The sequence below is a fragment of the Rhineura floridana genome, chromosome 4 (genome assembly GCF_030035675.1).
Source record: "Rhineura floridana isolate rRhiFlo1 chromosome 4, rRhiFlo1.hap2, whole genome shotgun sequence".
Lineage (NCBI taxonomy): Eukaryota > Metazoa > Chordata > Lepidosauria > Squamata > Rhineuridae > Rhineura > Rhineura floridana.
In genome coordinates, this window is record NC_084483.1 from 4,673,149 (window position 1) to 4,689,214 (window position 16,066).

At 43.7% G+C, this 16,066-nt stretch overlaps 1 protein-coding gene and 1 long non-coding RNA gene across 3 annotated transcripts in view; one reads left to right on the forward strand and one right to left on the reverse strand.

Annotated features, from left to right (window-relative positions):
* The window catches only part of LOC133382814 (uncharacterized), a 35,426-nt gene that overhangs the window by 7,942 nt on the left and 11,418 nt on the right, over nt 1-16,066 (forward strand). The window lies entirely within an intron of this gene.
* LOC133382812 (uncharacterized) overlaps nt 8,384-16,066 on the reverse strand; it is a 39,055-nt gene continuing 31,372 nt past the window's right edge. The window contains exons 9-10 of one of the 2 annotated variants that reach the window (XM_061622290.1): nt 12,106-12,169; nt 8,384-8,532 (exon numbers count right to left, since the gene is read on the reverse strand). In XM_061622290.1, coding sequence (XP_061478274.1) covers nt 8,523-8,532; nt 12,106-12,169 — 74 coding nt within the window. In that variant the 3' untranslated portion in view covers nt 8,384-8,522. Of the gene's footprint in view, nt 8,533-12,026; nt 12,170-16,066 lie in introns of those variants that run through there. The other variant, XM_061622289.1, reaches the window with a different exon arrangement.

The following is a 16,066-nucleotide window of genomic DNA, read 5'->3' on the forward strand; positions in this document are numbered from 1 at the left end:
CCTATACAGCTTGGGACCAGGATACCTGAAAGATTGTCTCACTCCTTATATACCCAGTAGATCACCACACTCACCAGGTGAGGGCATCCCGCAGATACCATCTCATCAGAAAGTCCCTTCCACACAACACAGGAAGCGTACCTTTAGTGTTGTGGCACCTAACCTTCAGAATTCCCTCCCATTAAATATTACAGGCACCATCTCTGTTGTCTTTTCAGCAGTTACTGATGACCTTCCTCTTGCAACAGGCTTTTTAAGTAGAGACCTTTAACTCAGTCTGCATCTGTATTGGAATTGTTTTTCAGTTATTTTTTATTGTTTTATCATTTGTTGTTTGCTGCCTTGGGCTCTTTTTGGGAGGAAGAATGGGATACATAAATAAATAAATATTTGTTGGACTTCCCGAGGAGGGAATACACCAAGAAGATCCTAGCCTGGCTTATTCCCGTCAAGTGTTTATGTGTGGCAAGCAAAGCCTTCTTCAGGAAAGCTCTCTGATCCTTTGAGATCTTTTCAAACACCTAAAACCAACAACTGGTCACATTCTAAATATCCATACCAAACATTTAAAGCATACTTATAGCACTTTAACAACCATGGCTTCCCCCAAAGGATCCTGGGAATGGTAGTTTGCCCCTCAAAGTGCTACAGTTACCAGCACCCTTAATAAATGACAGCATTCTTTGAGGGAAGCCATGAGTGTTAAATGTATGGTGTGACTACGAGGATGTCTTACGTAGCATTAGTTGCTTTTAACATGAAAACAAAACGATTGGGAACCCATAACAAAATGTTGCAGGAATGCTCCTGTTTAGGCTTCTAGCCAGTTCAAATTAAATGCCTTGTTGTGATAGTTAGGGCTGTCAGAGGAGGCAAGACTTCAGGAGGAGTGGAAGAAAAAAGTGCCTTTAGTGTCTATCTTCACAAAAGTAATGCTTGAATGAGAGCACCCCCCTCCCCAAAACCTTACCTTACTGTGCTGTAGGGCACTAAAGGCTTGGGGTGTGGGGCTGGCTGCCAGCTCCAGGTCAGAGCCCTTTGTTGCTATATATTAAGAGGGGGAGGATTCTGGAGAAGGGGAATAGGAAATGGTGTCCTTTTTCCTTCTTACCTTACTGAAACCTCCTGTATAGTGCAACAAGCGGTGCTCTTTAACACCACGCATCTTTCCTACCCAAGCCCCACCCTCAAGATACTCTTAGGTGTCAGGGGCTCAGGCAAGCCAATTGCTTCCTCCCCAGTTTTCTCTCTCTCCCCTCACCCCAAACTATCAATGGACACATCAACTTCTCACTTGACTGTACCTTTCACACCAATCTAATCTTGGAACAGCGGGAGGCATCTCCTCTGGCTACAGTATTGTCATGCAACCATTGCTCATTGTCAATACTGTCAGAGAAGGATCTCTTTACCTCACTAATCTTGAAAGTGTCTAAGGCAGCATCTCCCGGCTGTCTTTCTGGCAGCACACTTCTTCAGTCTCATTGCTACTCAGCTCTGACAGGAAGGCACCAACAGCTAAATCTCTGTTGCCCATTACATAACGGGTCTTTCTGATATAATGGCCTAGGATCTTTCTGTTCCCTGTTGACGGTAACTGCCAGATTTCTCTCCAAAGGGGTTTGGCCTGAATGTGCTCATGTCTACTTCTTACAGTCTCTTGTTGCAAGCCTTGAGAAATAAAGCTTTGGGCCTGGCTTATGAGAAGAAGTCTCAAGTAGTTTCTTTCCTACTTCTCTTTTAATGTGTGGGGTAAGGCCTATGGGAAAAGCGGAGGAAAACACTATGAAATGCAACATGGAGCATACTGCTGGTCTCTTGTTAACTGAGTCGGCCCAGTGGAAGAAAGAACCAGGAAGAAATGGGACCATTTTTCTTTTTCAGATAAACCCTACTCCTTATTGGATTATCTTCCCCTCTGGGTCCCTCAGCAGTGAGGGTACTCTCATGCTTCCGTGCTGAACTGGAAAACATGTCTGAAAATGGATTGTTTTTTTAAAGAGATAGCATTTAATGGAGATTCATATATTAGCTTTTTGAGATAGCACATGGCCTCTCAAGGAACAGACTGCTGGTTTCATCCTTTCCAGCTTACTACCCTTCCAGTGAAGAAGGAGCTTATCAAGACAGTCAGTGGCCTCTGTAGCCTGATGACTCACATGGGAGGCATGATACATATTGCAAACTCTGTCTTGTGATGTCCCAAGGCAGGGAATTCACTGGATTTCTATTGGGAAAGAAAACAAAATAGAGTTCTACCTAGATTTCTCTCTCAGATCCTCCCTTTGCTTTAAATGATCTCTATCCTGCAAATCCATAGGTAGGAAAATGTTCTCAGGAAGACCTCCAAACTATTCCCTCAATTGCCAGGGTAAATGGGCCAGGTCCAAATAAGATGCTTTACTGTCTATGATGATAGATGAAATAGGGCCAAGAAATATATTGCCAGGGAGTTACACACACTACAGAGATCCAGTACAAAACATCCCACAGGAGGTGCTCAGCTGACAGTGCCAGAAGTCGTCTCCTGCCTAACATTCTTGTTGGGACAATGTAATATTTCACCAAAGAATATGTTGTTCTCTTGTAGGCAAAGACAAATGCAGTCCTCTTCAAATAGTGCCTCTTAAGTATTCCTTTCCTCTCACATCTAAGACTCCAACATTACCTTACTAGTCTGAGTCAGAAGCAGAATCAAGGGTGGGTCTGCCATGCAGAGGAGTGACGTTTCCTTCTTCAGCTGGATAATGCAAGAACTGGAGACTTAATGGTGCAGAAAGAATTTGTCATGTGTTGGCTTTTATGGGGGGCTCAGTGGAGCAAGGAGAAGGTCAATGGCAGTTGGGGTCTACTTCTCCTAGTTCTGCATCCCCAATCCAGGGCTCAAAGCAGTGCCAGCTTGTAGGCTAATCATATCAAATTCTGGCAGATTGACAGTGTGGCAAATAACAAAGTACTGCACTTGATAGCCCTCAAATCCTCCTTGTAATCCAGAAGTTATGGGAAGAAGCAGCACCTCAGAATCTTTGCAGCAGCAGCATCTGCGAAGGGTTTTTGATACCACACCACTCTCAGGCTCAGCTACTGAGGATGGTGTTTACACTAAAGTGTGTCCATTCAAGATGAATTCCTGCTATCTTTAACCCACTCATTTCCACTAACAAGAGTAGATGGCTCCTATTTAGATTCCCTGTCAGAACACTCTTTAGCACATGGCCCAGAGTCTTTGCTGATGATCTGTAGAGAACCCGAAAGGTCAGTGTGTGCAGACTGAATTGACTTCCTTCCAAAAGAGCAAAATTCTAATAGGCTACAGAAAACTACTTAGTTCGGCCTGCTGTTCCATGGATGCAGGATAAGAAAGGAATGTGTACTCTAGCTAATAACCACTCACCTCTTCCTGCCTTGTCTGGGGCATATACATCTGCCTAGTATAGCCCTGAGGATGGAATGTGGTTAATTTTAATTTTAAAAAGGGATCAGGCATTACACGCCCAGGCAGTGTATTTGCCTCAGCATTTATGAGTTTCTCCAGAACTCATCTAACTGTAGGAATCTTCTGTGTCTGTCTCTGTGCATACAACTCCACCAAGAGTTAAGTATAGGGTAGATTTTGTTTGTAAGGCAAGGGAAAAGCAATAGGTTATACTGTTACAGGGAGGGACGAAGTGTTATTCAGACTGATCAAGGGAAATTTCCCACCCGCAGACCAGCCTTTCGCACCCACAGCCCATCAGCATAATTGACTCAGAAGTCAGAAGTCCTCCTCCTATGTTCAAGGGGCTTGCTCAGTAGTAAACATGTTTAGGATTGTAACGTTTAAGTCTTAGACATGTAAGCTTTCCTGTCCCGTGCTAATGGTGAGGTGTGCCAGGTGCCTTCATTGACATCTTCTTGGTGCCAGGTAGAGACTTACCTTTCCCCCCATTTGATAGACTGGGGCATCTGATAGACTGAGGGCTGATTCACACGGAGGTGAGTCTGGTACTACTTGCATCCCCATTAAATTTGCATTATTCACATGACGTTGCAGGCAAAGAGAAGGTAGGACACAGTTTCCCCCTTTAAATCCACATTAAACCAATCCGGGAATAATGCGGTAGGTGAAGGAACAACCATCTCCACTTTGCAGCATTAATCCATAGAGGTGCTTTGCTTCTTGTTTTTTTGCTAGGAGGGTGGATCCTTGCTTTCAGATACTCCCCTTTCTCCACTCGCTAAACTCTCCATGAGTTTCATTTTGCTTCCAGCAGCTTAAAAAGGCACTTCTGACTGACTGCTCCTGAACTCCTGCAACCCTCACTTCCTCCCCCCTTTCTCCCCCAGTAAAATGCCTTCCTTCACGCCTCCTCTTTCTTTTTTCTTTTAAACTTCGGCACAGTTCGAACTCTTTCCACCCAAACTCCCTTGGGCCTTGCAAAAGCAAAGCAGTGCCACCGATCTGCAGGAAGGAAGGGAATGTTGGACTGCAAAGTGTGTGGTGGTGGCGGCAGCAGGACAATGCCCCAGTGCGATAGAAACGGGGCAGCCCAGAGTGCATAACGAGTTCCACTGAAATCACTTTTATGACTCAGGCTAACAACCTCGGCAGCTGCACACAAGCGTCCACAGGCACTTAGGGTTTCTGGAAAGAGAAATCAAATGGGTCTAACCCTTTTGTATTGGGCACGAAGCCTAGTGCGCAATTGAAAAAGGGCGATGGGTAATATACCTGAGGCCACCGTAGTTGTGTCTCTTGGCATAACTCACCCAAAAGGGTCTTAATTTCATGATTTACTCTTTTCACTCACTCCCCCCCCCAACTTTTGGGGGTGATGTGGAGCATGCAAATAACGTGCAATGCCGAAAGAGGAGTATAAATGGGCCCACACATCAGCCGTGAAGTGTGTGCCTTGATCAGAGGCAATGACAAGAGGTGGACCAAATCTGAGGACAATATCTTTCATCAGGAATCTCAGGACAACAGCAGCAGTGGTGCGAGCAGCAGAACAGGCTTCGATCCAATGTGTAAGCTGATCACGACAGACTAGGACAAACTTGTAGCTCTGTGAGGGAGGCAAGGAAATGAAATCAATTTGTAGCTTCTCGAATGGCAAAGCAGCCCAGGGTCGCCCCCCTTTGTGGCTTTTTGGCTTGGACAAAGCGTTGAAGGCTTGACAAGTTTGGCAAGTGTGCGCAATACGTGTAGCTTGGCATCTACCAGTGCTTGTGTACCACAGTGTCCTTATTCATGCAGTTGGATGTATAACAGTCGAAGAAGCCTTTTGGGGGCTATAAGATGCTCATCAGGAGCTTTCCAAATGCATCACTGCACTGAGCCTCATGCCTTTTCCCCCAATCCTTGGTTTCCTGTGGGGAGAGAAAATCTGCATATTGCTTAAGGGTGTCATTTCAAACATAAGTGGGTGCTCAGCATAGGAATTACCTTTGGTGATTGCAGAAGAGTCTTTCTGAGGGGCTGAACAATGCATAACAGCTATTTGTGGTGATAGATGGCATCTAAGAGGGCGAACATGGGCAATGCGCTGGCCATTTGCTGTTAAGAAGTCTCTTTGCTTCCACAATGCTCCAGTGGCATATGTCAAAAGCATGTTTTGAGTCAGCATAAATATTCACAGTCAAGTTTCTGGCTGCCTGACAGGCGTCTGTAAGAGCAACGAGCTCAGCTGCTTGTGCCCCCTGGTGGGGAGTCAGTGGAGCAGCCCATACGATGTTATACAAAGTCACAACAGCTGCACCAGCGTATCTCCAGCCCTCAAGCATGTAAGAGGAACCGTCAGTAAAATACTCACAGTCTGCATTTTCCAGGGACATCAGTAGGAGTCTCAGTCTGTTGAATGACCTGAAGATAATCATGCTCAGTGGCAGAAGCTGAATCCACATCTGGGAGCAAAGTAGCAGGATTTAGGGTGGCACATCTTTCCAGCCTTAGGTTTGAGGCCGCCAACAATTCAGCTTCATAGTTTTCCAATTGCTGGTGTGAGAAAACCTGGGTTTGGCACTCATGAGGAACCAAGACAAGCAAGGGGTAACCCATGACTAGGTCTTTGGATTTCTGGACCTGCAAGACAGTGGCTGCAAGTGCTCTAAGACAGCCTACAGTTCCCCTAGCAACAAGGTCAAGTTGGATTGAGTAGTAAGCCACTGGGCGTTGTCTGGGGCCAAACTCTTGGCTAAGAACCCCAAAGGCTACTCCCAAATGTTCATGTACATACAGCCTGACAGGCTTCTGATAATTAGGCAGGCCCAGGGCTGGAACTTTGGTCAGTGTACTTTTAATAGTTTTGAGGAGCTTAGTGAGCTCTGGTGTAGGTACAACTTTATCTGGGGTGTCTTTCACAGTTAATGTGACTAGGGGTTTTGTCAACTCACCCAGCGCTGGAATCCATGGTCTGCAGAAGCTCAGAGTTCCCAGTAGTGCCCGAACCTGGCGCTTAGATGCAAAGCTTGGAAAAGTTACTTTTTTGAACTACAACTCCCATCAGCCCCAGCCAGGTGGGGCTGATGGGAGTTGTAGTTCAAAAAAGTAACTTTTCCAAGCTCTGCTTAGATGTAGGTAGTGGGATCTGCAAGATGGCTTGAATACGTTCTTTAGACAATCCACGTTGGCCAGGGGCAATAACATACCCCAAATACTTTACCCTTGTGCTTGCAAACTGCAACTTTTCAGGTGTCAGCCAGCTGGTGTAGCAGGACTTGAGGATCCCTAAAAAAAAACCTATGCTGGTGGTAAAATAAAAGACGTTAAGTGTGAGAGCAACACCTAAAAACATGGCCAAATTATGAACTTGAGAATTTTGAATGTCCGATAAAAGGTCATCAGGAGTGCAACGGCAACGGACGGTGGCGCTCAGTTTACAGAGAAGATCACGTCCCAAAAGACTAGTTAGTAAAAAAGGAAGAATGTGAAAGAGACAAAGGACCAACAGATACACACATAATTCATCATAAATATTCACATTGAAACCTTTTACATCCACTCCTTGCGTTGTACAATTTTAAATCCTTTGGCAAAACATTTAATACAGACCTTGTAGCTTCCAGTATCTAAAAGACAATGGTAAACAGGTTTTTTTTCCACAGTCAAATCCACATAGGCACACAGGCAGCTTGTAATACGAACCCTTCACCCCCTCCTTTTCCTTTTTTGCCTGCGACCTCTCCCCCCTCCCATCCAGGTAGGAGACAGCCGGGAACTGCAGGATCTGCGGTGGTGGTAGTAGACTTCTGATCCTGACCTTGCTGATAAGGTGCCGTTGAAGCTCGAAAAATGCCAGCTGCTTCATCTCTCAAAAAATATTATTTGCCCCCCCTTCTCAACTCGAGCCTTGGTTTTAAAAGACTTTCCCCCTCTCTCTCCTTGACCTTCAAACATATCTGGAGCTGCTTAATTCCTGTGCTCCTTCTGATAGACAAACATAGAATATCCGGATTTTCTTCTTTGATGTTTCTTCGAGAGCTCTAAAGAGGGTTTTCTTTGGCCTGGGTAAGGCCCAGCTTGAACTATGGTGCGGATCCATTTAATTACTGTTTGGGGGTCAGAGCGGAAGGAAGGAGTTTGCCATTGCCACACAACCATATCACCTGGAGCGAAGTCTCCGCATGAACTGGCCCTTTTAGGGGGCAACAGGATGCGGTGCAGCACTCCCCTGCTCCTGAGGGGCAGTGGCAAGCTGAGGTGCAACATCTCCCTGCTCCCCCAAGGGTGCAGAGAGCTGTGGCGTACTGGGTTGTGACACAGCAACTTCTTCCTCCCCCTCTCTGACTCTGAGGCCGAATTGTGTGGTGGTGGGCATGTTGAAACGTTGAATGAGGGACAGATCCCATCACTCAAGGCCCACCCAACAATACCAAAAGTTTAATTGATGTGGTAACACGTCCTCTAACCGCGGTTTAAGGGCTTTAAGCCTGCAAAAATCAAAAGTTCCCATCGTGGCCAAATCCGTTTTTCATTTATCATCCAGAAAGCACTCCATTTTCCACACAAAAACACAGCCTTATTTCTTACTCATTCCCAGTTAGACTGGGAGATTTCTTTGTCCCATGCCTGCACCATTTTCTTTAATGGCGTTCCAGCCGGCATCTTACTGTGCGGGGGAACCCATTTCCTTCCCTATCTCCGTTATGACACCGGTGCCCCTTGGCTTTTTCCGGCTTTTTCCCGCCAGGGTCGCCCTTGTGGCGAGCCAAGACCCAATTTCCTTTATAACACTGGCACAAACGCAGGGACTTTTTGTACAGAAGACAAACAAAGATAACAGAGGGACAGCATGTACTCAGAAACACAACATTCACTCAAAAACAAACCAATTTTAAACAGGGAACAAAAATATTTTTCTCCCAAACTGCTGTGCTCGACCACTTTATAGCCTACCTACCCCTTGGAGTCCCTGGAAATGTCACCTGTGAGAAACAAAGCATCTCTGTGCCGGCGTAGCGACGTTCCATGGCCTCCGTAGGCAGTTTTCTTGTGAGAGTCCCATCTGGGGTGCCACTTGTTATGGTAATCCGGAGTTCGTGTCTCACTCTGGTCTTTAGGAAGGAGTCAGATAGCAGTTTATAAGAAAAATATAAAAATATTTATTAAAAAAGACACTCACACAAACGGCAAGCAGTGTGGGTGGGTGGGTCGACCACAACTAACTTCGTTCCCTGATTTTTATACCCTTCAGTGAACATACAGGAAGCTTACAGTAGGAACTCCAAATAAGGTAACAGTAGGAACTCCAAATACGGTAATACTACAGTGTGTTACATTTAAACTGGCTCTCCCAGAGTATTCCCTGAGTCATGCTTCCGGCCACAGTGCACGATCAGCTTATATTTCTAAGATGGCGGATGCAGGACATCCATTATGGAATGGAGGTGCGAAGTCATAACAGAACAGATGCCACCCTGAAGGCGGTACTATATAACAGAATAAATTAACCCTTAACAGTGCACACATGCATAACCAATGCTGATCTCTCTCTCTCTCTCTCTCTCTCTCCCCCCATCACCCGTTGTTTTCCCAGAGGAGAGGAGAGAGAGTGGGCAGAACAGGAGGAGGAAGGGGAAAATCATTGGCCTTACAAGGCGAAAGAGAAAGGCAAGTTCTGGCTCCACGTGGAGCGACTGTTGCTTAGAAAATGATCCTGTGCACTGTGCGAGGGTTTCTTCAGACCATGAGGTGCTGTTTTTCCCTTCTAGTTTGCTGCACGCCACTCCAGCGGAAGGATGAAAGGAGCAGCTCTGGGGTAGCCTGAGCCACATCCACATCTCCCCAAAACCACAACTTTCCCTAGCCCTGGACCATTCCTTAAGGATCCCCCTCCCCGCTCACATGCAGGCATTCCTGCAACTCTTGCAAAGCAAGATCATTTAATCCGCCAATTACCGGCGATGTGACAGAAGGTACACACACGCACACTGTCTTCCACTATAAAAATTGCATTACATATGTACTTAAAACTTAATTTTAAAAAGGGAGTTTACTATAAATATGTCAGGAGGAAATGAAACGGACAGAAAATAGTTTTTCATGTCAATTGCACCCCTCATGCTCTCAGGCTTCAGTGTGCAATTGTAAAAAAAACCCCTCTCCTTCTCAATTAGCAATATGGATACTCTGCAGGGAGTAAACATGTAAATTTGAGGGCAGGGACACAAGGAAACAGTGATACTAAACCTTTCCAGATGAACACAAACTAGTGTGAATGCAAAACAGCGGATTGGAAGATAAGAAGGTAGGAAGTGTGTGAACCTTCCAAATTGATCATGATAGAAAAAGCTGCATCTTTAATCCAAAGTTCAGTTCCCATGTGAACTAGCCCTGAGATGATGTTGTCTGTTATTAGGATGCTGCTAACGCTTCCTGTGGCTGCATGGGGGTGGAGTGTTGTTGTTTTATGGTTTTATTTTTATAGTATATATTTGTTTTTGTTTTAACATAATTGTAAGTTGCTTGGAGACCTTCAGGTATCAAGTGACTAATACATCTAAATAACAACAACAGCAGCAGCAGCAGCAGCAGCTCTGAGGGGAGTGAGTTTGGATTGGTTCCAGGTTATGGGGGCAGAGGATTGGAACCCACTCCCAGAAGCAATGGTCCCAATGTAGATTGCCACCTCTTCCCTTCAGATTGTAAAATAAAAATGGAATGGAAGTTAATGAAACTCTCAGGTAACCTTTTGTTTGTCCTGAAAGAGGAAGTGAAAAAGAGAAGCAACCACTGACACTAGAGAGATGTGGTTTCTGGGCCTATTTGGGGTTTTTAGAAACTCAAAAGGAACTGCAAAACTCCACATAACATGACGTACAATGGAGTGCTGTTTCTGGGCTCATACCTAAAAAGGTTGTTGTTGTTGTTATGTGCCTTCAAGTCAATTATGACTTATGGCGACCCTATGAACCAGTGACCTCTAAGAGCACCTCTCATGAACAACCGTGTTCAGATCTTGTAAGTTCAGGTCTGTGGAATCAATCCATCTCTTGTTTGGTCTTTATTTATTTATTTATTTATTTTAAATATTTATACCCCGCCCTATTTCCAAAGAACTCAGGGCGGCTTACAGATAAAAACCATAATCAGTTAAACAAGTAATATACAATTTAAAACAGTTAAAAATGGATTAAATCAACAATAAGTTAAAAAATATGACTATATTAGTTAAAAGCCCGTCTAAATAAAATAGTCTTCACCTGGGCACGAAAGGATGAAAGTGAGGCAGACAGTCGAACCTCGCTAGGGAGGGAATTCCACAGTCTAGGGGCAGCCACTGAAAAGGCCCTATTCTGTGTTTTTACAAAGCAAACTTGTGAGAACGATGGAATAGTGAGTAGGGCCTCACCAGATGATCTCAAAGCGTGGACAGGGTCATAGAGGGAGATACAATCTAACAGATAGCCTGGACCTAAGCCATATAGGGCTTTATAGGTTAAAACCAGCACTTTGAATTGTGCTCGGAAACAGATTGGAAGCCAACGGAGCTGGTATAACAACGGGGTTGTATGTTCTCTGAGCCCAGCTCCAGTTAACATCCTGGCTGTGGCTCTTTGAACCAGTTTAAGTTTCTGAGCAGTCTTCAAGGGCAGCCCTATGTAGAGTGCATTACAGTAGTCCAATCGGGATGTAACTAAGGCATGTGTCACCGTAGTCAAGTCTGACAGGTCAAGGAACGGGCGCAGTTGGCGTACCAATCTTAGTTGAGCAAAGGCACTCCCGGCCACAGCAGAGACCTGTGCCTCCAGGTTCAAGGCCGAGTCCAGGAGAACTCCCAAACTGCGAACCTGTGATTTCAGGGCGAGTGTAACCCCGTCCAGCACAAGTTGGATCCCTATTCCCTGATCCGCCCTTTGACTGACAAGGAGCACCTCTGTCTTGTCAGGATTTAATTTCAGCTTGTTCGCTCCCATCCAGTCCATCACTGATACCAGGCAACGGTTCAGAACCTTGACGGCTTCCTTGGTTTCGTTAGATGGAAAGGAGAAGTAGATTTGGGTGTCATCCGCATATTGGTGACATCGAACCCCAAAACTCCTGATAACCTCTCCCAGCGGCTTCATATATATATTAAATAACAGGGGGGACAGAACAGAACCCTGGGGGACCCCATAGGTCAATGGCCAAGGGGTCGAACCAACATCCCCCAAGATCACCCTTTGGGTACGTCCCTCTAGGAAGGACCGGAGCCACCGTAAAACCATGCCTCCAAGTCTCATCCCAGCTAGGCGACCCAAGAGGATACCATGGTCGATGGTATCAAAAGCAGCTGAGAGGTCCAGCAAGATTAACAGGGACACACTCCCCCTGTCCATTTTCATAAGCTTACTTATGAAAATAAAGCACAGTGTAAAACAACAACAGCTGACAAGTTTCATGAAGTGTAGCATAAGTTTATAGAATATGCCTCATCTTCTAGGGACTGTCTTTTTATTTCTTTTTCTTGCTGTGTTAGTTAAACAATGCATTAGTAAACAAAGTTATAAATAACAAAATAGAAATAATTCTTTGTTATAAATCTTCTAGGGGCTGTTTTAGCCCACCTTGGACACACGAAACATTATGGAGAACTGCCCTGGGCTAGAAATTGCACTTGGTCTGATTCCATTCTGGATTTTGTATACCTTTTGTTTTCTGACCTTTGTTCCTTGGTACATTTGGTTTTCTTGTTGTTTGTTCCTCTGTTTGCTGGGAAAAAATCAATAAAGACATTTTTATAAAACAAAGCAAAAGCCCAAACACCATGTAGTAATATTTGTTGCTTTTAGTTTTTCTTTTCAATAAAATAACTGCAAACATACAGCAGTACTAGCATACAATTATCTCTCTCTCAAAGTATTTTCAGTACTGGCCTATTGTTCTCAGTTTTGCTACACAAAAAGGGGGGAAAAACCCATCAGTCTGCTACAAATGTGTCTTGCTATTTCTGTTCTTTGGCCATGCAGAGTTTTTAAGTGTTTTCCAAAAGGGCAATTTCCCAAACTTTATTGTACTGACTTGTCTGGTCCTTCCAAAATCTTGCTGTAAGTAGTCTTTCCACTACCAACAAATATCCAACTAATGGTACCTTGGTATATCTATATTCTCTCCCAGTCCCTCAAATAAATGTAATAGCACCAATTCCTGTGTTTTAAAAAATGTTTTCCAATTATCACAGATATATTGCTGAATAGTTGATCCCCAAACCCAGATACCCTCCCACATTCCCATCACATGTGTTTAAAGGAGTAATTAATGATAGAGCCTCTCCAGCACATCGCAGAGCTTCTTTTATGTATATATGACAATTTGACTGGGGTGAGAGACCCTTTTCGCATGAATTTTTATTGAGGATTACACCATAGAGTAATCTGACCATCCTGGGATTCATTTTAGAATTTATTATGATTATTATGGGCTCGAACAAGATTTAGCCCTGATACATTTTCACCAGTCCTGGAAAGACATGTAATAACACTTGAAATAGGAATCTGAAGAATTTAATGAAAAATGAAAAATCTGGGGGGAAAGAAGCAAGGAAGGCAAGTTGTGCCTTCAAAGAGACTTTGTGAGACTCTTATAGCTTGGGGAAACACCTTTGTGGCACCTGTTGCCGTGGATTACTAGTACAGGCAGCCAATTTACCACATGAATGATATGGGGAAGCTTTGTTAAGACTTCCTACCTTGGCCATACCTTAACAGGAACCAAACAGTCAATTCTTCCATTAATACAGACAAACAAGCAAATCTGTGATAGAAAACCTTACCACTATTTTGTACTTTTATGAGTAGGCACTTTTGTAAAGAAAAAGTGTTCTGGCTATAGTTAGCCCAAGGGAGTTTAGCCAGGGTCATCGTTAGCACTTGCTTAATTTAAAAAAAAATGGTGAGAAACAATTAAATATTCCTCAGTATAATGATCTTTCTCATTATAAAATCTGTATTAGGGCAATACCTTTATTAAGCTAACCAAAACGTCACAAAATTGTGTGCAAGCTTCTGAGTTCTCCAGAACTCTTAATCAGGCTAGAAAGTAAACAAAGCAATCGTGGCACTGGTGTTTAGAATGCTGATATATGAAAGATCTCATCAATATTGGCGTTCCACCAGCTTTTGAAGATGCATCTGTTTACATAGGCATTCCCTTGATCTTTTGACCTGAGCCTTCTATTTTAAATGCTGTTGTTTTAATGGGATTATTTTATTCCATATTGTAATAATGGACATTTATAATTTAGTATTTTAATAGGACTATTTTACTGTTAACTATGGTGCATTTTTAATTATTAAGCATTTTAATAATGCTGTGCAACTGATTTTCATGTTTTGTAAATCTTCTTGGCATGATATAAATAAATAAGCCATGGGGTCCGCATCTCCAAGCAAATTGTCCAATCCCCCTCCCCTTTCTTTGTGTAAGAGAAACAAAATATCCAGAGATAATATCAACTAATTCTAGTGCATATATACAAATATGAACAGATGTTTAGTTATATAGCTGCTCAGCAGTGGCTTAGAGAACCTGTCATAGGGCAATAGTATTAGCCTTAAATCTGGTCATACAATTAGGCTGGCAATTAAAGTCTTGTATTTTTTAACCAGGATCTCCGTATGTCAGAGTGTCGTTCTGTTTCTTTAGCTGCAAAAAGTACTACAGTGATTCAAAAAAAGACCAGAACTTTGAGTCCAAAGGTAAACTTAGTGAATTGCCTTGGTAATACAGAGAAGCACAGTATTTACAGAGAAGCCCTAGGGTGGAATCTCTATGGCAGGAATGGGGAATCTGTGACATTCCAAAAATAGTCGGACTCCAACTCCTATCAGCCTCAGTAACGTGACCAATGGTCAGGGATGATGGGAGTTGTAGTCCAGGTTCCCCATCTCTACTATATAGCATTCATGAGGAACGTTTACGTTCTGGTTCCTGACAATGCATTCCTCTGACTCTCTGTAACTTTCCAAAACTGGAATCATCTGTCCTCTTAGGAAGATGGAGCTGCCAAATCTTTCCAAACAAACCACAAGCCTTAACCAAGGTTTGTTCTTGGCTTACCACTTATGGCTTATTTGGGGAAAACAAACCACAAGCCCAAGGTCAGATTTAATGGAAAGCCAGACCATTAGTTCCTAGTGGGAGCACAGCAACAGCAGCAGCAGCGGAGGAGCAAAGTGCCCGTGATTTCAGCAGTATGCAGCGGCGCACGGCACATTCACAGGAAACCATAGTTCAATTTAACTATGGTTTAAAACCAGGCCTAGGAGTCTCAGTACCCTCAGCTAGCAAATATGTTGCATAGATACTCCCAAGGGGGCAAACTATTCATTTATAGAGGTTCACCACTGGCATCAGGGAGCATCAGCACAACGTGACAACACTTGAACTTATTTAGCTGTGAGGATATCTGATAATTTTAAAATGGTTTTACGTGTTTTTAAAATGTTTGCATTGCTAGGCTGTTTTATTGTTTGCCTTCCTGGGCTCTTTTGGGAGGAAGAGTGGGCTAGAAATTTAGTACATAAAACAAAATAAACTTTCTTTCTGCCCTCCTCCATTTACGGTGGCAAGTAAAAACCTGTCACTTCCCATAGCAACCTGGTGCCACGAACCACACTGAGTTATTTAAAATGGCCTCTATGTAGCAATTGCTATGTGAGCTGCAGCTTTGGGCAACTTCTTGATTTGCTTCTGCCTTATGGTCCTCTAGCATTCCACAGCATGGTAATTAATGGCACACACTGGTTTTAAAATAAATCTGCCAGTGATGTGTGGTGGTGTGCTTTGTTCCCAGACTGCCATCCCTTGGGAAGCAGCTGGAGATACAGCTGATAAAAGGCTTAAGCACATCCATTCCATGCCATACCAAACAACCATCCGAGAAAATTGTTGTGTCACACAAAGCTTCCCTTCCTCACTCAGGCACACTCATGAGGAAGGAAACGATGATTTTGTTTTATTTTAGACAGATGCCGGTGGCAGCTCCTTCTGATGGAAGAAATGTTGTTCATTAACTTCTCATTGTTAATACATAGATGTGATGGCAAAAGCTTAGAAAGCCAGGGTCTCCTACAAGCTAAGAGAAATTGTAAATAGCTCCATGAAAATTGTCTTTGATGTGCTGAAACCATGCAAAAGGCTAACTGAACACTAAGGAAATTAGGATGTTGGCAGAAAACACCACATCTCTCTTGATTGCTCACTTTTTAAGGGTATTGCTTGCGTCATTCCTATCTCCAAAAAAACCAACAGACCAAAGTGGAAAAGTACAGAGCTTGGAAAAGTTACTTTTTTGAAGTACAACTCCCATCAGCCCAAGCCAGCATGGCCACTGGATTGGGCTGATGGGCGTTGTACTTCAAAAAAGTAACTTTTCCAAGCTCTGGGAAAAGATACAGAGAACTGGGATATTATACAGCACTGAAGAGTTCTCATAGTTCCAAGGATTCATAATAAACATTATTATGTTGGTCACAATCAGAAGTTCACTTCTCGTTACATTCAGGCATCTTGAGAGAATTGTTGGGCCTTGAGGTAGTTAACATTTAGTGCCAACTTCCTCTGCTTTGCTTGAGCTTCAACAAATGGAGGAAATGTGAAGAGGCCTCA